The sequence below is a fragment of the Botryllus schlosseri genome, chromosome 4 (assembly GCF_051294905.1).
Source record: "Botryllus schlosseri isolate E-star chromosome 4, Bs_hap1, whole genome shotgun sequence".
In the NCBI taxonomy this organism is placed as follows: domain Eukaryota; kingdom Metazoa; phylum Chordata; class Ascidiacea; order Stolidobranchia; family Styelidae; genus Botryllus; species Botryllus schlosseri.
The window spans coordinates 11,617,880-11,643,760 of NC_137239.1; the positions used below are offsets into that span (position 1 = coordinate 11,617,880).

The window sequence follows — 25,881 nt, forward strand, 5'->3', positions numbered from 1 at the left end:
GCCGATGCACGACGAAGTGGAACATTGGTAAGATTACTAACATACTTTCAGATCATAAAGTGGAGGTTGATGGCATCCCGAGACACGTCGGTGATGTGAGAAGAGTTAGTCATCAGCCAAGTTCGGTCTTCCGTGATTCACCCAGAGTACCGTTGACGTGGATAACTGCCAATCGATCGCCAGAGGATCGTGAAGATGAGGCTGATAGAGCGCGGCGCAGCGAAGAGATCGCACAAGAAAGTGGTGTGACTCGAGAACAAGTTGGAGAAGAGGTCCAGTCCGGTCTTAGAAGAAGTACGCGAACCCGACGAAGGCCAGTGCGCCTTGGAGACTACGTGACTGACTTCGGAGGAGGAGGTGGGCAAGAAGATGACGACGATGATGATGATGATGAAGAGTGATATTCATCACGGGGGAATGTGCCTTTGTAGATTTCGTGTACTGACTGTTACATCGGACGCTGATTATAGCGCGTGCGACTGATTGATTGCTTGTTAATTAGTTGGAATCGTGTTGTTTGATGATCGTGAATATTGGGACTCAGAGCTCGTGTGACCCGTGGAGAGAGAGGTCGTTGTTGCGTTGCAGTTGTGCCATTTTCTATTTTTGCATCTTTTAAATATACTTCTCAGAAAACAGAAAAATATGAATTTTTTTTTAATTTTCCTGTTTAAACTAAAAATTTTAATTGGATCTGCGAAGCCCTATACTTTTGTTAGAATTGAGCCAAATTTGGTGTGCAGCGTTTTTTGGGTAACCTGACAATTTAATCACTGAATGACTGGAATCCAGAAAAATTAGTTATTTTTGAACAGCCCTTCCGAACATGCATGTTTTCCATGGAGTGGAGTACTGCCTCACTATTCTCACGAAACTAACTAAAACCATAGCCTTTATAAAGGCTATGCTAAAACTAAAATCGGGAAAATCGGTAAAATATTACGCCAGGAAGGTCGATTGCAGCACTCCACCATAGTCGACATAACGCTATTACGTACTTCCGCTCAAGCATATCCCGCGACGGACTGATTTCGCCGCGAACCTATCTTATAGCGTTAAGGGGCGTGGCAGTTTCCAATCATTGTATGTATATATATCATTGGTAGTAGATAGTCGGTACTTTGATTAATATGCATCGTCAAAAGTTATATTACATTCTAGTATGCGGCACTGCCTCACTATGCTCACAAAACCAACTAAAACTCACCCAACTAACGAAAATCAGTGAAATATTACGCCAGTAGGGTCGATCGCTGCACTTCACCACAAGCGACATAACGCTATCTCGTACCTCCGCCCAAGCGTAATCTACGACAGACTGATTTCGCCGGGAACCTATCTTGTAGTGTTAAGGGGCTTGGCAATTTCCAATAATTGTATAATGTATTGTATATACATCATTGCCTGAACTATAGAAATAATCAGTCTTTTCGGCTGTGCCCACTGCCCAGTTCTCTTCTCTGCTAGCGAATACTACACGCCTAACCGGAAATATGGCAACAGCTTTTCGACAACTGATCTTGCAAATTTGCAGGTGAGCTGAGCAGTGGAGCATTGAGCAATCTGAGCATTGAGCGAGCATGAAGTCACGTAATGACGATCTTGATGGCCATGGAGATAGAGAATAATGTTGCTGTGCCTCCTTGCAATCATGAGTGTTGTGGTCACATTTTTAGCATTGTTCAAGACACTGTGTATATTGGCAGGTTGTAGTATAGTACATCGGAAGTAGAAGTACCGTTGCCACCCCGATTATTGAGGGTTGATTGCAATTACTTGTTCAGTTATGGATAACTCATACTTGTTCACGTTCGAGATTGCCATGGAAGTGGCCAATAAAGGTAAGGTCATTTGTTGTTGTTTCATGTACTGAAAATCTCTGTATAATCTCTGAGTCGATCGACTTGGATACTGGAAACATAGTGGTTGATTTTACAATTAGTTGCATGTGACAGAAGTTTCTTTTCATAGAATTATTATGCGGTTGAGCGAAAAGTTTCTTGTGACGTTGAGGCCAGTTCCACTCTGAGCTTGATATCTTGTTTGTACACCTGCACATCTCATTTTTGTTATTTGCCAGAGTGGAATTTGTGGCAACATCACGAGAAACTTTCTGTTTCATTACTTAATTTTCCTATGCAGAAAAGCTCTCATCACGCAGGATGTAGGAAAAAAGTTACGGACGAAACAAAATTGCTTGATCCATTCTTTGATCCATTGGTTGAAAATGATCCATACTGCTTCAAAGTACATTTTGCAATAATTTTTTTTGTGTCAACGGAATCCTACATGGATTTTCAAGTCCGCTCCCCCAATTTTGTTTCGTCCGTGACTTTTTTTCCTTCGAGTTTAGAGCGAAAAAGTTGATTTTTTTTTTCAATTCCTTGGCCTCAAAATTGTATAATTAGGCGTTTTAATTGATTCTCCACCATCATTACGGCAAAAAATATAGATTTTAAAGATTTTTGCATGCAGCGCCACCTAGTGACATGAGAATTTTGAATTGCATTATCTTTTGAGCCGCTGAAAATTTTTCGATTCAAATTCAAAAAAAGAACGACATTTGTAAATATTGGACAATTCTGAGGGTATGCATTACAGCCCTTGTTAAGTTACAATGGAATTAGCCTGTAGTCATTTGAATTCAGTAACCTCACTTGTCACGCCGCAAATTCGGATCTGTCACACGAGAAAAGCTCCCATCATGCAGGATTTATTTTAAAAAAATGAACCGAGATTTCATCCGGTGTCCTGTGCTCACACAATTCTTTATTTTATATTATTTTTTTATCATTTTTTATTGAATTACTTTACCTTGAGGAATCATCCCTGCTCACCTCTTATAGCTGGCAAAACGTACCGAAATTCCAGTAGCGGCCTCAACTGCATTTCCAGACGAGTCTAGTGTAGGCAACGTGTACTTTGCTATACCGTAGCCCACTATCCACTAGGGTGGAGTGAAAAAAAGAAAAATTTGAAATTCAAAAAGTGCCTTTGATATTTGGTCCCAAATCTCAAATGAATTACTTCTATCATAATTTCAGGTTCTTGCGCCCTCTAGTGGCCGTGCAATTTCACCGAACGAGCCAAAAATAGCTAATTTTGCCATATCTGGATAACCGCTTATGCTAGAAAGCTGATATTGGGCTTAAAATCTGCGGAAGCAGCATGTTTCTATCTCACTTCAATAGAACTTTGTCTTGAAAATGTACAGAAAAAAAGTTACAAGCCAATTATTGATTTTTAGACCGCCATTAAAATGATGGTTGATTTTATCTAGTTTGCAATGCCAATTTGTATGTTACAATTTGTTACATTGCTGCTTTAACAGCAAAATCTTGTTTGGTGGACCAATGAGTTGATTTTTATACCAACCTAGCATAATTTTGATCAGTAGAGAGAATGATTAAACTTTCATCATATTACATGATATGATGATTTATGATATGAAGTTGGTGAAAAGGGTATCTTCCTGTTCAACTCTACAACAAACGATAGGCCAAGATTAAAAAAGTGAATCAGTTGCAGTAAATCAGCTATATAATTTATATATTCATGTATGCTTTGTTGAAAATGATGATTTTCATATCACTTGAGACATTGTTAAACTGTTTTATATATTATACATATTGTTCAAGCTGATGTACTCATCTTTGGAGTATTCTGGAACTTTCATAGTCAACCTCAAGTCTCCCAGTAGAAGTGATGATAACTCAGTTTGAAAGTGTTCTGGTTTCTGGTGTATCTTGGAGTTGGTCTTAAAATACTCTGGTATATTGATGTTAAAACTGACTCCTCCATGTGTAGTATCATAGGCCGCTGCCTGTATGAAAAGGTCTCTGTAATATACTTTGCTATGTGTGTGAATTGAACTGATATTGTCTAGTATAAGTACAGATTCAGAATTTCATCATGTTCTACTTATAGCGGATTGTGGTTTATCATATGTACAAGTACTACAAGTAATTGACATATTGTTATCAGGAAAAAGATCCAAGTCTGTTGTTGCTTGCAAGAAGTTGCATTGTGGAGAAACTTTTCAAAGTGTCGATGGTTTTCCTTCTGGAATCTCCCAACTGAAGACAGTTGAAGACAGTTGTTCGATCACAACTAAAGTGATCAAAGTTGAGCATACCCTCATTCACTTGTCCTTTAGTTGGGAGTATTCCAGAAGGAAAACCATCAACACTTCGAAAAGTTTCTCCACAGTGCAACTTCTTGCAAGCAACAGCAGATTTGGATCTTTTTCTTGTTATTACTTGTACATAAACCCCAATCTGCTATAAGTCGAACATGATGAGATTCTGATTCTGTAGGCTGTAGGCTCATGAGTTTTCCTGTATTGTTTCAGTTGGCGGTATATACACTGTTCTGCGGACGAAAGCCGCAACCACGGTTGATGAGCTCGGCGAAAACTACTGCATGGTCGGCATTGCCAATGAAAAGTTCGTCGCGATGGAGGTGGAAAAAATGGAGTTTGCACAACCCGCATTGAGAAAAACCGTTGAAGAGTTGAGAAGTCAGAATTTTGGGGTGAAACGTTAAAATTTTGAATGACCTCCCGAAATTTCCTAATTTTACAAAAATTATTTACTTTCACCATACCAGGTTATCTCTGGAAGATGGCTCATTGAAGGCTACCCAAAGGTGAATTTATCTCTTATTTATCTCTATAACTTGAAGTGCTCATGAAATTCCTTCCTCTCTCTGAAGGTTATACTTTTTGATCTTGACTCAGCATACCGTGAGCTGGGAAAATGGAAATGGGAATTATTTGATAAAACCAAAATAGGAATACCGGACCATGACCACGAATCGCACAGAACAGTGTTGTTTGGATTTTTGACGACAGCTTTGCTAGGAATTGTGAGTATATGTTTGATTTCTGCAAAGTATAGGTAGTGAATCATGAATCTTGCTGTACAAGCTGAACCAATAACAACTTGAATAAGATTGTTATCTTCCTTTTCATTATAACTTGCTACTTTGTAGGGCGGTAAATTTAACTGGAGGAAATGCTGACATTTCAAAAATGAACACCATAAAACCAAATATGACTGCCAATAGCTGAACTGGACATTATGGACATTCGTTAGTCGTCAGCAACTAGTTGAGAATTGGAAAGAACATTGTATATCAACAATCCTATCTCGAAATATGACGTCACCAGCATGAAATTTCGAGATACGATTGTTGATATACAATGTTCTTTCCAATTCGCTACTAGTTGCTGACGATTACCCCTGACGAGTGTCAGCCGAAAATATTCGGGTTGTATATTGAAGTTCTGTACCTCCAAGAAGCTCTTTAAAGAGAAACTCCATATGCAAGAATATACAGTTGAATAGTATAAAACCCTGACGAGTGTCAGCCGAAAATATTCGGGTTCATTTCAATATGAATATACTATTCAATTGTATATTGCATTTCTGAACCTCCAAGAAGCTGTTCAAATATGCAAGAATAGAAATAATAACAAAGATATAAACTCAATCCCCAATTGACGGTAAAGCGCCATTTGTTTCGAATTCTGCTTGATCAATGCTATGGTATCTAGCTCGTACCAAGCTTTTCAGATAACACCTTGACATATATTCACACTTGATGTAATACTAAATTTACCATATTCAATTGAACCTCGCAAAGTCTAACCATGGAACAATATGAAGAAGTAGATGGGACGATGGTTCGCAGATTTTATCAGTATGCCTAAACTTTCTGCTATAGCTTTCAAATTTGCAATAATATTGCATATTATGCGTCTTTGCGATTAACAGACAATGACTAATAGGTACAATTTTTGGTATTATATTATGTTGCCGCAACACAGGGGCTACAGCTCGCTGTTGCTGTCGCTATGACAATTTCACCGATGAACTCGGCGGAAACCAGGGTTGCAACCAAGTCCCAAGGCTCCAAGTCACAAGTCAATCTGACTTTTATAGTTTTGACTCGAGTCAAGTCGAGTCATTTTCAATTCACCACCGAGTCAAGTCCGAGTCAGCGAGTAGAGGGTCGAGTCCGAGTCATGGTGTTATGACCCGAGTCCAAGTCATTGTGTTGTCTGCTCAGTTTCCAGTTGAAGTCTTGTGAAACCCACTTTTTCCTACTCTGTTTGGTGATATCGACTAGTTCGCATATATGATACCGTATACTATTTTTTTCTCACTTTGGCAGTTTCTGGCCGCATATTCAAATACCAGTATCAATAGATGAAATCCCAATGGTGTGGTTACTTCACCATTCTCCAAAATTACAATGAAATGTCGGTCTTGGCCATTTGAGTATCGAGTCATATGACTTGGTTCGAGTCATGCTCAATGACTCGAGTCCAAGTCGAGTCACTGCACAGATTGACTCGAGTCATCAGAAAATCGTGACTCGAGTCATTACAACCCTGACGGAAACCCATGTAAATACTTGTTTCTACTTGCCGGAATCTACATTCTAACATGTAAGAGGATGGGCATCAAAAATTGATGAAATAGAAGTCGAAATAGTGCAAATCATTACTAATGGAGTAGCCGAAGTAGCGAAAGAAGACAAAACCTACTTGAAAAAGTGTAACTACTTAGTTCCTGACTACTTCAATTGAACTAGACCTCCTCTTCTTATACCTATGGCGATGTGGTGCTAAGTTCGATTGACCTGATCGATGTGAATCCAAAGGTTCGTTCTCATTCATTTTTGCTCTCAGTTTCGAGAAAAGTGCGGCCCAGCTCCGGTGATTCTCGGCCACTTTCACGAATGGCTGGCGGGAGTCGGTTTGATTATGAGCCGGGCGAGAAAGATCGATATTTCTACCATTTTCACAACACACGCCACACTGCTCGGAAGATATCTTTGCGCTGCTAACACCGATTTCTACAATAATTTGGACAAGGTATGTATCAAGATTGATGAGTGCCGGGGGAATGATCTGTTTGCTCTTGAGCTGTGTCAATCTGTTTCCTTTCGACTTCAACGCGTGGTAATTAGCACCGTGGCTTGTCGCATGAGGTTACAAATTGAGAGTCATGCTCATCACTTGCTAGCAAATTTCACAACACCTGCATGCTTGCACCTCTTACTGACACATAAGTGAGATGTGCCATTCAAGAATTAGGATGCTGTATTACAATTTCAAATAACTTAGAACACGTAACGTGACCCTAGGTCTGCTATTTCCATACTTACCCAAATTGAATAGAAAATGTGAAGAATGGTGAATATAACATAAAGTACCTTGTAATATAACTTATTAAACAATCAAATCGTATGCATGTTGTGGTTGCTATTAATTTGGAAATAATTTATGTTAGCTTCATAAACATATATGGTAATGTTATGGTTTGCCACCCGAGCAAAAAAATTATTAGAAGGGGTCTTGAACAAAAGATGCTGTCTCATTAATTCCGAAAATATAAATTCTAGCCTAGTTAGGGCACTGCAGTCTGCAACTATCCTGAAATTGCCACTAAAAGTCGAAAATCTGCGTTGTTTTGAGTAATAGGAATACCGCAATACAATGGCCGTAACCATGGTGATTTCTAGCCTTTTCCAAGTTACTGACTGTGCAGCAGGGCTTTTCAAAATCAATTATTTTTTCAGATTTTCGCGGCTATTAGCTAAAATTGTTAGGTTGGCTTAAAAAAGCGTTGCACACCAAATTTGGCTAAATTTCGAAGAGTAGAAGTGGAGCTATTAGAGCTATCTGTCATATTGTATAGTCTTATAGTATTTTTATATTACATTAAATTGAAATTTTTAATTTCAAACTTTACTGGCTAACAATGAAATTGTTTTTTACTCAATTCCTGCTCCAAGAAGTGAAGTTATTCGAGTTTTTCGTTCATTATTCGTGGATTACCCACAGTAAATACTAATTCGCTTCTACCAGTTGGAATTGAGTCAAATTTGCTGTGTATTGTTTTAATATACCAACTTGACAATGCCACAAGGTAGACAGTTGAATTTGAAAAAAAAATTTTTTTATAGTAAATTCAAAATTTTCCTACTCCAATAGCTTCACTTATACTATTCGAAAATGAGTCAAATTTGGTGTACAGCGTGTTTCCAGCCTACCTAACAATTTCAGCTAATAGCCGCTAAAATCTGAAAAACAAGTTATTTTTGAACAAGTCTTGTGTGCAGCAGTCGCGTGCATCTATCCGTTAGGGGTCTTCAAAAATGACTTTCTTTTTCTCAAATTGTACTGGCTACTTGATAAAATTGTCAGGTTACCTAATTAAAGGCCGCACACCAACTTTGTTGCAATTCCAACCAGGAATTGAAGAAATTTGGAAATGAATAAAATTCTAACCTGGCCACCGTAAATACTATTTTATTCAAATCTAAATTTTTCTCCTGCAATAACTCCGCTTCCACTGGTTGGAATTGAGCCAAATTGGGTGAGCATCGTTTCTATAGACAATCTAACAATTTAATGGGGTGAACAGAAAATTTTGAAATTTTTATTTCGTCTATATTTATATAGCCTAGTAAATAAAAAACTCTTCTCCAGTGCCAATGTGGCTGCTGGTTGGAATTGAACCAAATTTGGTGAGCAGCCTTTAATCAGGTTACCAAACAATTTTACTAAGTAGCCAGTAACATTTAAGAAAAAAACGTCATTTTTGAAGACCCCTACTATCTGTATGATAGTTATCCGTATTTACACTCTATTCGGAATCAAATCACTCAATCGCCCAGCCCCAGTCACGATCTTCTTCACTCTTCAGTTTGACGTCGACCAAGAAGCGGGCAACCGGCGAATCTATCACAGGTACTGTATCGAACGAGCCGCTTCTCATCTCGCTCACGTTTTCACGACAGTCTCGGCCATCACCGCTCTGGAGGCTAATCACCTCTTGAAACGAAAACCAGGTTACTCAAAACTCTCCTTGCCTGTTCAGCGCGATAAGTCGTCTCTGTCGCCGTGTTTCAGATTTGGTCTTGCCGAACGGGCTCAATATCAAAGACACTCAGTGCATGCATGAGTTTCAGAATCTGCACGCCGTGCATAAGGAGAGGATACACGATTTCGTCAGAGGGCATTTTTACGGGTGAGACTCTGTACTGGCTTGGCGCTGGAGTTAGTTACACAGGTGTTCAATAGAGCTGTACAAAAATAACTTTTTCAAAGTTTACTGGCTGCTTGATAAAATTGTCAGGCTGCCTAAAGAAGGCGGCACACCAATTTTGGCGTAATGCCAACCAGTGGAAGCAGAGGTATTGTAGTGGAAAATTTTGGATTTATTTGAGAAAAATAAATATAAATATTTTCTGCATATTACTGGCTACCCCCATGAAACAGACTTGGACAACTAGAAAAATTTCAGCTTTTCCAAATTAGATTAGAATTAGAGCTGCACAGTTTTTTCCAAATTAGAATTAGAGCCGCACAGTTTTTTCCAAATTAGATTAGAATTAGAATTAGAGCTATGCAGTTTTTTCAAATTAGATTAGAATTAGAATTAGAGTTTTATCGTTTTTCAAAATTAGATTAGAATTAGAATTAGCCTACTGAATTCGTAAAAACTTTTTAATGAAATCCCGAATAAGAAAGAAAGAGAACAAAATTAAACTTCACTTCATATCAAATCAGAGTTCATTCTAATAAGCATGAGAATGGCGAATGTCTGCACACCAAGATTGGCTCGTTTCGCACTATACAGTTCTCCCGCATGGCTGAAGACTCTTTCTGATGGAGCCGATGTTGCAGTCATGCCTAAGAGTTCTCCAGCAGCAGCCCTGAGATGAGGAAAACGATTTTCTTTTTTCCAGTAAGTCAAAACGTTGCAATCCATGCTTTCACGATCTGCTGCGAAATATCTTTCAACTTCATCCTCTACATTTTCTTTCTTTACATCAGCAGCAATCTTCCTCTTTTTTCTTGATTTAGTTGCGGGCATGAAAGAGAACAAGCCAATGTTAACTATCTCTTTTTCATCGGAGTCGGACGAGCCGCTGGACTGTTTGTGGTCGAAACTAGGTTGTTCGCAGTTACCAACTTCAATGGCAGCTTTTCTTTTCAGGAGTTCTTTCGTCGACTGTATTGAAGCTTCTTTCAGTAGAGCTCTCTCTTCTTCAATTTCGACCCAGTCGGCTTTAAATCGTGGGTCTAAAAACGTTGCAAGTCGAAAATCTTCTTTATTGAGATAAGGGTTCAACCTCATGTTAATCTGATCAAGTAAGATGCGACTTTTTCAAACCGATGACAACAGCACACACATTGCTGATTGTAACCTTACTCTCCCCTTCAACTTGAGACATCGCGGCTTCAAACGGACTCAGCACGTCAACTAGTTCTGTAATAACAACAAGCTCTGAAATGCTTAATGCCAGTGTGCTCTTTTCCTTCTCAGTCTTAGACAATTCTCCAATGGCCGCATTCAATACATCTTTGCTTGCCTTTGCAAATGACCGGAGCATTTTCAAAGACGAATTCCATCTTGTCTGGTTTTTTGTCAATATATAAATATTCCTCTGACGAAGAAACTCGCTTGCTGCTGTACTGGACCGCAGTGTTCTTGCTACTTTCGATACTTTAATAATTGTAGAGTGGATCACAAGTCGTTTCGATAGTTCATTTTCTGATTCATCAGGTTACTTGCCTTTTATATCTTCCAGAGCGTGCACAATACACAGTTGCATTGTGTGAGCAAAACACGATACCCTCTTCAGCAGCAGTGCTAAAAGCGTATTGAGATCTGTTTAGGCGTGTTGGAGATTTTCCTTGCAACTAAAATCTAAGTCTTCATGTGTCGTCATCTCAGCAACTTCTTGATCAAGTTCCTTCATATCTATAAGCGTCAATTCGAATGCCTTTTTCATCGAACTAGCGTTGTCGCTTATAATGCGCCTCACTTTGCCGTCGATTTGGTATCTCATGACCACATCTTCATATCTGTTGGCTATGTTGATGGCGGTGTGTCTTTCGGCAAAATGTTCGCAGCACAAAAGACGAGACTTTAGCTCAAAGTCGTTGTCAACGAAGTGTGCCGTAAATCCGATGAAAGAACGCATTTGGCGGTTGGTCCAAATATCAATGGTGACGTATACACTAGTTAAATCTTTCATTTCAGCTGTGATGCTGTTAACGATGAGCTTTTCACTAGAGGGAAGGTGGGTCTCTTTGATCGTTTGCCGATGAGGAATTGCGTAATTATCATTGAGTTCCTCGATAAGCTCGCGAAAGCTTGGTTTGTCAACAATTGCGAGTGGTAGTGATGCACAAGCCATGCTCTTAAGTAGAAGCTTAGTTATTTGCCTCTGCTTCGGATGCTGCTTGGAATACTTCCTTTTATGGTCACTACCAAAATGTTCAGTTATCACCGGCTGAGACTTTCCTCTTATTGCATGAGTTTTCGAAGTTGATGCACGGAAACGATCGCGGTCGTTACACTTTTTCACCGCTTCGGCTTTCACAGCTTCAGCTTTGGTTTCCACGTACTTTCTATAATCCTTTGGGTGCTTGCAAGAGAGATGAGCCTCCCAGTTGGACAATGAGTTTTTGAACCCCTTAAATTCAGAATTTTTTGCCTTCTTCTTTACACAGAGAAGACACCGTGCAATAGGACGTCTTGCATCTTTGTCGACAAGCTTATAGTACAGGCGAAGTGATTCTGGGAGTTCGTTATCACTGCCTAGCTTCTCTCTAGCAGAATGACTTGAATCAACTTTCCAGTTCATATCTTGTGGAGAGTCGTTCATGTTAATATTCAGCTCCACAATAGTGCGTATTATTGCTGTACACTAGGGCTGTTCAAAAATAACTTTTTTTCCTGAATCCTCCGGGTTACGTGATTAAATCGTTAGGTTGCCTTAAAAAACGACGCACACCAAATTTGAATTCATTCCAACCAATAATCGCTGATTTCGTAGAGTTTGAAAATTTCGAATTTGCCTATGGATGCAAAAAAAAAAAAATTAGTCAAATTTTTCTTCCAACCCCATAAAATTGTTGCGCTGTCTTCAAAGACGATGCAAAACAAATTTGACTCAATTCCAAGCCGTAGAAGCGGAGTTATTTGAGTTTTTCGATGATATTTCTGGGATTATCCCCCAATCAAGGATAATCCAAGAATTATCATCGAAAAACTGAAATAACTCCGCTTCTACGGCTTGGAATTGAGTCAAATTTGTTTTGCATCGTTTTTGAAGACAGCGCAACAATTTTATGGGGTTGGAAGAAAAATTTTAAAAAACTTTTTTTTTGCTTCCATAGGCAAATTCGAAATTTTCAAACTCTACGAAATCCGCGAATATTGGTTGGAATGAATTCAAATTTGGTGTGCGTCGTTTTTTAAGGCAACCTAACGATTTAATCACGTAACCCAGAAGATTCAGGAAAAAAAGTTATTTTTGAACAGCCCTACTGTACACGCAACTCGAACACTAACTGCGAGACACGCGCTGTGTATGTGTTGTGCCGGTACGCCTACTGTACCTTGATTGTCGCGTTGCCTGCCTGCATTGTGTCGTGTCACACAACATGCTACTAAGACTGTATGGCTATTATTTGTCACAACAACGACTAACTGTCCGGTGTAAGGCGGATTGGGTCAGGTTTTCATTGCGCAAGAAGTATATTATTGTTAACTTGCTACTAAATGTCAAAGACAAAGGACCGTTTTCAGGACAACAATAAATTAGATTAGAATTAAAATTAGAGCATAGCAGCGTTTCACAAATTAGATTAGAATTCGAATTAGAGAATAGAAACATTTCACAAACTAGATTAGAATTAGAACTAGAGCAAAGCAACATTTCACAAATTAGATTAGAATTAGATTACTGGCATTTCGCTCTAATTTAGTGTAATTAGACAACTAGAATTTTCTAGTTGTCCATGTCTGCCATGAAATTGGTGGGTTGTCTGAAGAAACGATACACAACAGATTTGGCTCAATTCCAACCCCTAAAAGTAGTGTTCTTTGTGTTCAAAATCTAGGATTTCCAATCATAGCGGGCTATAATAAATAATTTGCCACCGTAAATACTATTTTTTTAAATCCAAAATCACCACCGGTAGAAGCAAAGTTTTTGCAGTTATCGCCTAGCAAGCAAGATTTGGAAAAGAAAGTTTTTTTGAACAACCCTAATGTGCAATCACAAAATGATAGTACATTATCATCTTACTATGACCAAATTGCTCCATAGATCCATCATTCCAAGTCACTCGTAAAAACGATGTAAATCTTCATGAAACGACTGCTTTTCACTTGTCTGTGTTTGGGTGGGGAAACTGTAGGTAATTTGCCTCCATCAAGTGCAAGTACCAGTAGTACAATTAGCAAAAGACTTGGTCGAGTACTCCTATTCTCAAAAATATGCTTGCTTCATTCCGGACGGCCTGTGTTTTTGGCGCTGTTTCATTGTCTCCGTGTTTTCGTAGACATTTTGACCTCGACTTGGAAAAGACACTGTACCTTTTCATCGCCGGCCGTTACGAATATTCCAACAAAGGAGCAGACGTATTCATCGAGTCTTTGGCACGTCTCAATTACAGGATGAAAGTACGCTATATTTTAACGATTTACTGGCAGTTTCCACACTGGAATGTGTATTTACGCAATACATTTTGATGTGATATTCCAATCATGATCTCCGAAGAAGCTATTGGTTAAAGTTCTGAGTTCGAATTACATATGTGACTTGACGTTGTCACCAAGTTGTGGGGATTTATATCCATATCCGTTGTGGAAAATTATCGAGTCATTTCTTTGAATAGATGTCAATACGAAATCTAATTGTAGAATTTATAATTATAAATGTGCCTGCGTTTCTGGTGACACCTTTCCAGGTGTTGTTTATATTCATTATTTTCTTCAGCATTATTTCTGCCTTGAACATTGTCATTATCCAGCTATGGAGAATACTGAATAATTTCAGGAGCCGTTACCACTGATTTACTCGTCTCAAGTCCTTTTCGTAGTCCACTCATTAAAAAGGCGGTTTCGGCAATCAATTGGAATTTAAGCTCAACCTGATAATCGCTTGACTACATTTAATCGCCGTTCATGGTTGGAATCATCACATCCAAGATACTTTATACTTGTACTTGTATAATTATACAAAGTGGTTCTGATTGACGCAATCACTCACTTCCTTTAATTGATCATCACATGGTCAGAAATTTTCAAATTTGTATACATTATAAATTTTGAGTGACTTTACTCCCTCAGCAAACACAATTTCTGGTTTCTGGTAATACTGTCGCCAACCAGGGTTCATATGAAGGGCGTAATTCTTCCAAAAATCGATACAAGATCATATTAATCCCACTTTACATGAAACTTCCCTATACACGTGGTTATGTCAATAAATCGCGATGTTCATTCCATGTTCCCGTTGCACAGACTCACTGTTTGTCACTGTGATTGATTTTGATATTCAGTGTTCGACCATATGTTATGAACGTTAATTTTCGATGAATCTTTAAAAATCAAAATCTGAATTAGGCTTGGATGTTGGAGTCTGGTTCGGGCATGGTCATCCTCAGTTTAGGTGTATCCTTGTGTTATTTCAATGTGTTAGACAACAAAAAGTAGGTTGTTTATGCCGATTTTGTTGCTGATTGCTAATATTGTTTCCAGCAAGCCGGGTCGGACACCACCTTCGTGGCGTTTCTGATATTCCCCGGCGCTACCAATAATTTTAACATCGAGAGCCTTCGAGGTCAGGCAGTGGTGAAACAACTTCGCGATAACGTCAGCGTCATCAAAGACCATATTGCAGAGAGGATATTTGATAAGTGTCTCAGGTAAATGGAAGATAACTCTTTTCTTTGCTTGTACTGTGCAGCTAGTCAGCAATTTCTTATTGATTTATCATCATGCCCCTATCGCTAGTCAATTCATTATCAGTTTCAGTATGGATGACTGATATTTTGCAATTTCATTGTGATTGAGTTGTTATCGCAAACAGAGGAGCCTGTCACGTTGATTTATTTCAGCTGTTGAGATTTCTGAAATATTGTTTCAGTGTATGTTACACTCTTTTGATTGATTTGAAGAAACCATATCCAGTGGTTTAATTTTTTGTAGTTTATTATCGAATTCCGGTGACGTGGCAGATGATACGATATGTAGTTTATATTAGGTTGTTGGCTACTATTCTGCAATTTTTTAGATTGCATTTAAAATTTGTGTATTTTTGCTAATCTGTAATTGTACAACTTGTAATTTCTAAAAATTCACCGGTGTATTGATCATATATCGAGTGTGTCAGGTTTGAGAAGTGCACAGCGCAGTGTGTGATGTTCATCAAGGTTGTTCAAAAATAGCTCATTTTTAAATTGTTTCCAGCTACTTGATAAAATTGTGAGGTTACCTTGAAAAAGAACGCTGTACACCGATTTTGGCTCAATCCCAACCGCAAGAAGCAAAGTTATTGGCAGGGTTGCCATCGACATAGCCCCAAAAATAAGGACAGTCGAAAAATAAGATTAGCATGAAAAAGCGTTTTTGAACATACTTTGTAGCCTATCTATAAGAGCCGTGGTATATCACATTCCATACTTTTCGCCAGAAAAAAAATTCTCCAGCAACTCCTTGTTATTAGAAAGTGCTCACGACAGCTCAGATCTAGGTTTTCCTTTACTCAGGGCCGAAACAGCACTTCGTCAGCCCGCCAACCAAAATAAACGTTGGACTTGCCCATCCCCATAGGGTGATAAACCAAACTTCTTCATCTCGTTGTGATTAGAGGCGTCAATCAAGATGGAAAAAGGCAGTACATCATGTTTAGACAAAATCATTTTTGAGCGTATGGAGCAAGAACTCCAGTAACAATGCTTGTAGTCTTGGTCCTGGCCGAATAAAACTTATTTGTGATGTTGGAATCGGGGAATATTGCTTGGAACAATTGCGATGTGCAATCGTTGGTGAGGAATGATTGCTGTTGTTTGACAGCATGGAATGCCCAGGCACCCTCTGCAGAAGCAGCCTTGTCGTCTGTGGTCGTTGGTGCTCACTGCTCATTGACTTGTAGAAAAATTATTCATCGACTCGCTCTAATTAATCATTATGACACACTTCTTGTGTTTTAGGGTATGAATGTGAGTTTAAATAGCGGTCTTTCCTATGGCCTCCAGGTTAATGTCACAATTGCAGATATTGCAATGTGCGAAACACTTGCCCTTAAAACTTCGTTAGATACCTTTGAATTATCTCTCGTAATCGTCACAAAAACGTTTTTACGCCTGCTCATTTTAACTAATCAGATTTAGCCTTAATAGTAGCTAAAACTATGTGCGCAAGTGCAATATAATTTACAACAATTTATCAATGACTAATAGCTTCACTACTACATTTTTACACAAAATTCTCTGAGGACCGAATTTACCGATTGAATTCGGCCGTCGGTAAATTCGGCTCCGCAAATATCCGCGTTATCTGCGGTGACTGCGTGATATACGCACACCCTGTCCTCCAAATCACTTGATTATGATATTATTATGTAATTAATTCACATTAATAGTTGGTAATGCGTTTTTATACAAAATTCTCCGAGGGCCGAATTTACCAGGTAGACCACCGGTAAATTCGGCCGCGTGAATATCCGCGCTGTCTCCCGCGATTACGCGATCTACGCATACTCTGACCTCCAAATCACTTGATAATAGTATAATTATGTAATTAATTCATGTTAACGGTTGGTAATCATTTTAATACAATATTCTCGGAGGGCCGAATTTACCGAGCGCCGAAGTGTCCTACGGCCGAATTTACTGGCCGAATTTACCGGTGGCCGAATTTACTGGCAAAGGTGGCAACCGACGAAACCACTCACGGCCCGAGCTATCTCACCACTTAGAAGTCAAATCTTATGGTGTGTACGTCACGAGAGTTCCTTTCCTTTATGATGTCATAAAATCTCGACGCAAAAGCATAATTTATGAAAATTATGCAACACAGATACCAGAGGAAAACTGTCGAAGTTCTGTAGTGGTTGAAAATAAGACAAAATAAGGACGCAAGTCAAAAATAAGGACATTTCTTAGAAATAAGGACAGTTGAGTTTTCTAAGACGTGGCCCTTCAAAATAAGGACAAATCTTAGAAATAAGGACAGTATGGCAACCCTGGTTATTGGAGTACAAAATTTTAGATTTGGAAAAAATAGTATTTATGGTGGCAAATTCTTTCATGATTTATTATGGATCCATCCACCATAAAAACTATGATTGGAAATCATGAATTCTGAACATCGATAACTTTGCTTCTACGGGTTGAAATTCTATCAAGTATCTAGTAAAATTGAAAAAAAAAGGTATATTTGAACAGCCCTATGTGCATTGCTTGTAATTTATCATGGCTTTGGTTATTGCTACATGTTTTCAAACGCAAAATCAAGACCGTTTTATTCACACGAGCGTTCGAACTAGAGTAGTGTTCATTCCGCCCTAGAACTATGCACTTCGTCTTTTATACATATCGTTTACTTTTATATTTTATTGCCTTTTATGTACAGCGCCCTAGTGTAATAATGATATATTGTTATATTCGGCGCTCTATAAATTATTATATTATTATTGCAGGGGTAATTTACCGTCTACGGATGAGCTTCTATCGAGAGATGAAGTCATCACGTTGAAACGTTGCATGTACGCGAATCAATGTCATTCATTACCGCCTGTCGTCACCCACAATGTCACAAACGATGGTGTCGATCCAAGTGAGAATAACTTAGAATGTTTCGTAGTCTACTTTCGTCTTATCCTACCACACTATTTAAAAGTAGAGTCGGGACCACAACTCGTTTAAGATCTGTGACGTGTGAAAGCTAAAACATCTTCAAAGAATATTTGACGAAATTCAACAATGCAATTTAGTGACATTTGGCAGTTTTATATAATCTACTGAACAGCTGCTGCATATCTTCCAAACGAAGCCGAGGCGAAATCAAGTTGGTGGTTTCTGCAGCAATAGAACTGCGCATAAAAGGTGTAATTATATAAAGGCTGCACCAAATTTCTCATCAGCAATATCTCTTATCTTGTCATTACGGAGTGTGGGCTTAGAATTTTCTTTTATCGATACCGTACTTAAATTTTGTTCCATTTGTTGTCAAATATTAGTTCCTATCTTGAATTCAGTACTCACACAACTGCGAAAAGTCCAACTGTTCAACAAGAAAGAAGACAGGGTGAAAGTTATATTTCATCCGGAATTTCTAAACCAGACCAGCCCCTTGCTGCCGATGGACTATGACGATTTCGTGAGGGGTTGCCATCTCGGAGTTTTCCCATCATATTATGAACCGTGGGGCTACACACCAGGTTAGAGTAATGTTAAGTCGTTATACATTACGTATTATTATGATTTTGAGTGCCTGATCTACCTCAATATCTAGTTCAACGAGATATACCAAACAGAGCTTTTAAAGACTGTGAAGAAGTCTAAACCACATTACCGAAAATCAAGATTGTAGCGTTTATACCAGGACTGGGGAACCCTTACATTATTTTTTATTGTCAAAGAACCCAAAACGCAAGTGTAATGGGGTAAATTTTCAATGAATTGCATGTAGTGATTTCCACAACATGTTAAAATTACTTCAAGTCTAAGTGGAGAATGAAGGTTTGAAATAGAGCTTGTGAGTGAGAGAGTAGTTTCTAAAAGTAGATTTAGTTGACGGGTCGCGTAATTTAAGCGGTTCATCAGAGTTCAGTACTTTTGCAATTGCAATGAAAAATGACAAAATTCACCAGAAATGAGTGTAATTTTCAACTATATATTCACTTACTAATGATGCAAGAGCTCATTTACCTTTTTTATGACAATTTCACTCATATTAAACGATGCAAATGGGATGAAATATCCCAAAACTACTGTCTACTTTATCAAATCCCAGGAGGCGAAAGTATGTAGTTTTGCGTCAAAAACTGTGGACTAGAAATGGAACTAGTCAGAAAATGCAATTTAATGACTCGAAATCGGTTTCTGTTTTGCCTGTGTGTTGCGGACCGGATAGTGACTGAAAACGTTGTCAAATTTCAGCCGAATGCGCCGTGAAAGGCATACCGAGCATCACGACCAATCTCAGCGGCTTCGGATGCTTCATGGAGTCGCATCTCAACGACCCGCAAGCTTACGGCATTTACATCATGGACCGCAGGTTCATGTCGCCAGACTCTTCGTGTAATCAATTAGCGGACGTGAGTCGGTGTGATGGCTTCTTAATTTTAAGAACTGGACCGGATTGAAGTGTGTCTAGGACAGTGGTTCCCTACTTTTTTCTACTCAGTGCCCCTTATCAAGCTTGGCATGGATTTTTGCCCCCCCGTATTTACCGATCCTAAAAAGAGGACATATAAACGGGAAATTTATTCGCCTAGCTTTGACCGATTGTGAAAAAAAGGTCATTTTTCCGAGTAGGTGCTTGTAAAACCTTCGTGTCTACTTCCCATTTTTAGTAAACTTCTGGTTCTACGCAGAATAAGCATCCCCATGTGCATTTTTTGCCTGTTTTAACTCAATATATCTCACCAGACATTCTAACATTCCCCCCTATCGCCCACTTTGGGAACCGCTGGCCTAGGGCAAGAGTTCCTAACCTTCTTTAGCTTAAACCCATAAATTTGTTTTTGGATTAGCTTGGACAATCTTTCCACGCTAGCTCGAGAAAATGTTTTAGACCTAATAATTAGACCTATTATCATCAAATTTGAAGGAATTAGTAACGCAGCCACAGAAAATAAAATCAACTCCGACTAAACTACGTCGAGAAAGTTAGCCTATGATCTAGCCTAGCTCTCACTGATATAATTCTAGAACTATAAAATAGCGACCAAAGCAATGTGTGGAAAGTGATGTAATGAATGCGCAAGTCTCAAGCTAGAAATCAACAACACGAATTCTATATTAGGTGTCTTTCGTGCTATTTATTAACAGACGTGACAAAATCTTGTTTTCAATTTAACCTATGTGGCAATGCAGATTGGTCACTGGGGCTGTTTAAAAATAACTTTTTTTTCAAATTTTACTGGCGAGTTGATAAAATTGATGGATGCCTAAACAGACGATGTACACCAATTCTGGCTTAATTCCAATCTCTAGAAGCGAAGTTATTGGTGTGCAAAGTTTTGGCTTTATTCAATAAAAATGATGGTACCCGAATAAATTGATGCTTTCATGGTAAATATGAAAAAAATTCAAACCCCGCCATTTAAGCTGTGCACTTGGTAGTCCATGAACCTTAGGTTGCACATTAGCGCCTTTTTGCGAGCCATTAAAGCTATGTTGTCTTCATTTATTCACAGTATTATAATATTCCAATATTCACAGTACTATAATATTCCAATCTTTTTTCAGTATTTGTTCAGCTTTTCGCAAATGTCCAGGAGAGAACGAATCATCCAACGTAATCGTACGGAGCGACTCAGCGAATTGTTAGACTGGTCAAGACTCGGAAGGGTATGTATGTGAATAATACTGTTATCATAGTGTTTGGGTGGATGTTGCCCAGCAGTTGTGGAAATACAGTGAAATTATTGATGGATTTGGTATTGCGGGCTACAATTATTATTATTGTCAAACGTATTTATCATTTTACCAGTTGCTCACTGTGACATTTTTCTCTGAAAACGAGATACATTTATAAACGAACTGGAAGAGGTTTTAGTTGTGGCTTTATTTTGGGCTGGTATGTGAAAATTTAAATTGGGACTGGAAATTGTCAATTTGGGGAGTGGAGTCATCAGGTACATGCTTCTATCATTCTTCTAAATCTGGCAACCAATGTTCCCTGTCGAGGGTGGTTTTCCGATGATGATTTGGAATTCCGTCATTTTAGTGGATTCAGTCAAATGCTATCCGTATGATTCCGTTTTGACTGGTGGTAACAGAAATGCCAAAATAATACTTAACCTATGAGCGAACATGTAACAGGATTCATCATAGTTTTACATCACTTTTCTCGACATATTGCTGTAATTGATGTTTCGGATTTTATTCTATCACTAGAACATATTTTCCCCAGCCTGTATACTCCAGTTGTGGCCTACCTTTCACATTGTAGACCCCCCTCCCAAAACTCGAATATTGCCGGTTCAACTTCTTAAGAATTATTTCTGAAGAGACTTTTGCAAGGACATAACTATACAATTTAATGATGTATACATATTGAAATAAACCTGAATATTTTAGGCTGACACTCCTCAGCGGTAATCCTCAGCTGCAAGTGACACGACTGTTGTGGTGATATACAATGTTCTTTGGAAACCTCTACTAATTTCTGGTGATTACCGCTGAAGAGTGTCAACCGAAAATATATATTCAGTCCTTGTAAAAGTTTACTCGCTCTTCTCGAGTTGTATCATTCAAACCAATACGAGCACTCAAATCATTCAGCCTTATGACTTATAAATGCTGTCACCTTTGCGAAATCCATGTCTGTACCGTGCTAACTCTGATCATTGGTTTCGTGTATCCGCGTATGGCAATAAACTGAAACTTTGCTTTACATTCAGTATTACACAAACGCAAGACGTCTCGCAGTCGAACGAACACACCCCGACTTCCTCGAGATCGACCACGCGATTGTATCTCATTCTCCGGTAAGTCGAGTTTCCGCTAACATTGATTCTTCGGCTTGCAATCATAATTGAGCTTTATGAAACGCGCTTTCGTTCAGACTACGTCTGTGAAATTGCCGCGGCCTTATTCGGCACCGAGCTCACCGTTTGGGTCCCGCGTGCCTTCCCCACATTCTTCAGATGATGAAGAAGAGCAAGCTGAAGAAAAGGAACTATCGGTAAGTGTCCTATCAGGCGCTATAATCGCGATTTTGAAGGTTTAGGCAGGCTCCTCCTTGAAATCCGATCCGTATAGGCCAAAGGTGGGCAAAATACTGCCCGCGACAACATTTTGTGCAACCCACGTAATACTCAAGAAATGTTATAAAAACACAGGCAAACGGCGAGCTCAGTTGCAGTGGCCAATTTTGAGCTTGAACAAAGCTTCCTTCAGCTCACACAAGCGCGGTTGGTAGCTTTTAATAAAAGTTGATTCTAGTGCGGACAGATAGAAAAGAGTTCGGCCTCTACCTAATGAAGAAAATCGTTTGTCGCAATAGTTTTAAGCGCAAGCAGTATTCTCAGCTAAATGCTTGCCAATGGCCGAGTTCATAGCCATTGTCAGCTAAATATGCTGACAAAATTAAACGGTGACGATTGCCCCTGAAGAGTGTAAGCTCGAAAAGCTTCAGGTTTTAATCTACCCTATTTATGTTATGAATTTATTATTAAAATTGATATCAGATGGTTCGCCCTATATTATTTCCCACTCAAATGAGCATCAACCAAATTGAAATTGAAATTCAAACATCAGTATTTTTCAATCAGATGAACTTGAGCAAGAGCCATAATAGCACGTGATACTTGGACATGTGACACTTGAGCATGCGGGTGAAAGTTGAGCTGGGTTACGATTAAATGTATGATTAAGTTTGTGTATGGGTTAATTTTGGGATTACTCATGTGTCGCATGCTCAACTGTCGTTTTTCATTGTTGCAAACTTAAAAGTAAATTATTGTTAATTTTAGACTTTCGACGATACCGACAGTGGTGTAACGCTACGGAGTTTATCTCAGTCTATCGACGTGGAGAGCAACTCTGAAGCCAATACAGTCGATGTGGATTTATCAAATCTTTCCGTTTCTTAAGTGGATTTCTGAAAATGCCTTTTCACTACTTATACTCACACACGGCTAATTTCTGAATGAGTCGAATATCACTGGGAACTGTGCGTTTTCTGGGTGCACAACGTTTTAGAACACATCTAAACGTACACTATTACAAAATTATGCGATTATTTGTTTGTTTTCGGTTGATATAAGTCAAAATGCATGACATCTGTCTTATGAAATGTAAAATTTATGAAATTAAACGCATTTACGATCAATAGTAGCGCTAACCATTTTCTTTATTAGTAGGAATCCGTTCATAGCCCAGTGAGAATCATATTTGTAGTAGTTGTATCTTGGGATTCCTGTATTTGTTTTGAAGTTTTCATTTCTTGATCATCTAAAAACGAGCAATTTAGGGGTTCATGAGCAATATATTTTGTCGAATGAAATATTAAAATATTTTTTCTTAGGTGGCGTGAACTAACGAACAAGTATGAAACTATCCTTGACTGAACAAGTGTTGTATTTAACATAAGCATGCGGAATAGTCTAACCTAAGCCTCGTGTTATTTAGCGAATCAATGCTCCATGTACTGTCCTTTCTTCTGTGTGTGCAAGTGAGCTTAATCTATAATACCTACATTTGATTGTAGCATTGCTCACTTGGTATCTTGACTTGTCCGTCTCGTATCAATTGCTATTTCTTTTGCGGATTTCGTTAAATTGGCTGTCAGAAACGTGTTTGTTGCAAATTCTCTTCATAACCGCCATTGTTTAATGATATGAACTTTCGTGTAATGTTTATGTTGAATATTTCATTGTATCTTTGATGCTTGTTTCTTACTATTTTTCACGTTGCAACCGTCACCGAGTATTCTATCGTTTCCTACAATTCAACATGCACCCGAGTTTCAGTGACACAAGTTTTGCATCATATTCGCGAGTTCATTAATCAGAGACTGCCTTGTTGCCAAACGCATCAATCACTACACTCGCGAGTAAAAATAGTTGTTTATTTCATTTGGATGACTAATAAAACGTAATCGATGCAACAGTGTTATTTCACAGTTTCAGTTTGAATTTGAGTCCAGGGGCTGCTCTGTCGTGAAAGTTACCGGCCCATATCTGGTCGTCGGTGTCGATGAAGGAGCCTTCGCCGAGCAGTTTGTTGTTGCTGAAAGATCCTTTGTACACACAGCCGTTGGGCCACGTGTAGGTGCCATTGCCGTGGAATTGGTTGTTGTAGAAATCGCCGTCGTAGACTGCGCCGCTAGGGAGTTCCAGTACTCCGTGCCCGTTCATTCTGTCTTCCGACCACTCGCCGTTGTAGACCATTCCGTTGGAGGATGTGTGAGTGCCGTGTCCGTTTCTTTCGATGGCTCCACCCGGTGTTACTTTGTACTCTCCTTTGTATTTGTCATTGTTGGGGAACACGAATTCGCCTGTGATGACAAAATGTGGTGTTGCGTAAGGATTTTGCATTCATAGGTTGAAGAGTAGAGGTACGATGTGGGTGAGCCAATGCGGCCAGTTATGAGGTATCCATGTTTTTTTTTCTTCCTGGTAGCCTGCTTACATAAGAGTCATATAATTCGAGACTAGGACGACCATGAGAGACATTTCAATGTAACTTCCAAGAATAATTACGCCACCACATTATTGGTTTTCGTCTATCAGTCCTGATACTTGGAAAATAGAGCCATAATCTGTTGGGATTGAGGAAAATTACGATATTATGAATGCGAGCCATTCTATATCACTCGAGCAGAGTTGAAAAAAGTGGGTTCCGGATTGAACTCTAAACTGAACAGTGAACACAATGACTCAGACTCGACCCACACTCACTGACTCGGACTTTACCCGATGGTGAATTGAAAATGACTTGACTCGACTCGAGTCAAATCTATTGAAGTGAGATTGACTTGCGACGCGGAACTTTGTGACTTGGTTCCGACCCTGGGTTCTGCCTCATGGCATTGCTGTTCATGATCAAAGACTCCTAGTCTACTTTTTTAAGAAAAACTGCTTGCTTTTAACACTTATTATTTGTAGGTAGAAGATACTTTAAGGACATATTTGCATAAGTTTCATGCTTGAAATTGTCAATACTTGACTAAATTGCCCTGTATGACGGGTCGGTAACTGAAAATATTTTTGAAAATTGCACCAATATATTTGTAGTGTCTTTAATACTTTTGTATTAGACCTGAAAATTCAACATGGCACCTTCGGATAACCGTCGAAAGTACAAAACCTCTCAACCAAATGCTGTAGTTTTCAAAACTAGAGTAATTTCCAGACTTTCATTTACTGCTTCGGCTTCTTGTAGGTTGTAGCTATAGGGTTACGATATCATATGTCCTCTTCTTTTCAGGAAATCGAAAATGTCCCCTGAGGACGCTTTACAATCAGCAGGCAGTTTCTATAGCCTGACTTTTGTGATTTGTATATAGATAGATAGATAGATGGATAGATAGATAGATAGATAGATAGATAGATAGATAGATAGATAGATAGACAGATATAGACAGATAGATAAATAGATAGTCTTTTATTCGTCACATCAATAAATAAAGAAGAATACAAAACAAATTGTCGTATAGACTGGGAGACGACGAGGGGCCGTTAGGCCTTCAGAGTCAGTCGCCGCCCGTTTGGAGTGTTTGATGCATAAAAGGTAAATAAAATGCCTTCCTTTGGGCTTGCGGGATTCCAAAACATGGTAACCTTACTTTCACAGATTTGCAAGTTTCTGATGTCGAATTTATTGCTAGAGTGGACTCATGTTCCTAACCTAAGCAATTTACTCCTGACATGAAAAAGGTTTGTAAGCTTGCCATCCATTATAGGTTTCAGGCCGAGCAATTGTGACAAAATCGATAACCGAATTCTCAAGTTAGTTAAGTATACATATAGATATCTACATCGGTACCTGACCTTGCGGCACTGATGGTTTGGCCGAGCCCTGGTTGTCTTTCCTATCTTTACTTTTAGGCCGCATTTCAACAAATCGCAAGATCACAATAATAGCAAAAGTGGCGTCGGTTGTCTCCACTGTTGCCAGTGCGGGCGATGAGGCGTAACGTGTACATTACTTGCACCGATGGGTTCTATCAGAAGTATTTTATTGCCTTCAATTTTGGAAAAGTAGTCCTACTAATCAAAAATTGATCATAAATTTTTTTTATTTTTAATTTGTACACGTCTCGACTTCACTGCTGCCCGAGGGGCGAGGGTATGCCACGAAATGTCATCGATACAAATGGC

At 38.9% G+C, this 25,881-nt stretch overlaps 3 protein-coding genes across 3 annotated transcripts in view; 1 reads left to right on the top strand and 2 right to left on the bottom strand.

Annotated features, from left to right (window-relative positions):
- LOC145438089 (uncharacterized) overlaps nucleotides 1-25,881 on the bottom strand; it is a 93,860-nt gene that overhangs the window by 16,901 nt on the left and 51,078 nt on the right. The window lies entirely within an intron of this gene.
- LOC145438048 (glycogen [starch] synthase, muscle-like) lies at nucleotides 1,674-23,666 on the top strand. Its single transcript, XM_080315420.1, has 16 exons — nucleotides 1,674-1,841; nucleotides 4,352-4,533; nucleotides 4,609-4,647; nucleotides 4,714-4,866; nucleotides 6,698-6,883; nucleotides 8,721-8,865; nucleotides 8,927-9,044; nucleotides 13,379-13,499; nucleotides 14,580-14,746; nucleotides 17,524-17,660; nucleotides 18,082-18,264; nucleotides 18,986-19,143; nucleotides 20,300-20,401; nucleotides 21,457-21,543; nucleotides 21,621-21,740; nucleotides 22,531-23,666. The coding sequence occupies exons 1-16, from the start codon at nucleotides 1,787-1,789 to the stop codon at nucleotides 22,648-22,650; spliced, it is 2,073 nt and encodes a 690-aa protein (XP_080171546.1). The 5' UTR covers nucleotides 1,674-1,786; the 3' UTR covers nucleotides 22,651-23,666.
- Nucleotides 23,609-25,800, bottom strand: LOC145438099 (uncharacterized). The gene is made up of 2 exons (XM_080315498.1): nucleotides 25,552-25,800; nucleotides 23,609-24,056 (listed from the first exon to the last, which is right to left on the bottom strand). Exons 1-2 carry the CDS (start codon nucleotides 25,613-25,615, stop codon nucleotides 23,677-23,679), a joined length of 444 nt encoding a protein of 147 aa, XP_080171624.1. The 5' UTR covers nucleotides 25,616-25,800; the 3' UTR covers nucleotides 23,609-23,676.

Excerpts from the sequence above, each read along its gene's own strand:
- LOC145438048 (XM_080315420.1), top strand. The coding sequence starts at position 1,787 with ATGGATAACTCATACTTGTTCACGTTCGAGATTGCCATGGAAGTGGCC. Across the intron at positions 18,265-18,985 it reads ACCGTGGGGCTACACACCAG|CCGAATGCGCCGTGAAAGGC; the intron begins GTTAGAGTAATG and ends GTCAAATTTCAG. Across the intron at positions 21,741-22,530 it reads CTGAAGAAAAGGAACTATCG|ACTTTCGACGATACCGACAG; the intron begins GTAAGTGTCCTA and ends TGTTAATTTTAG.
- LOC145438099 (XM_080315498.1), bottom strand. The coding sequence starts at position 25,615 with ATGCGGCCTAAAAGTAAAGATAGGAAAGACAACCAGGGCTCGGCCAAA. Across the intron at positions 24,057-25,551 it reads CAAACCATCAGTGCCGCAAG|GCGAATTCGTGTTCCCCAAC; the intron begins GTCAGGTACCGA and ends TTGTCATCACAG.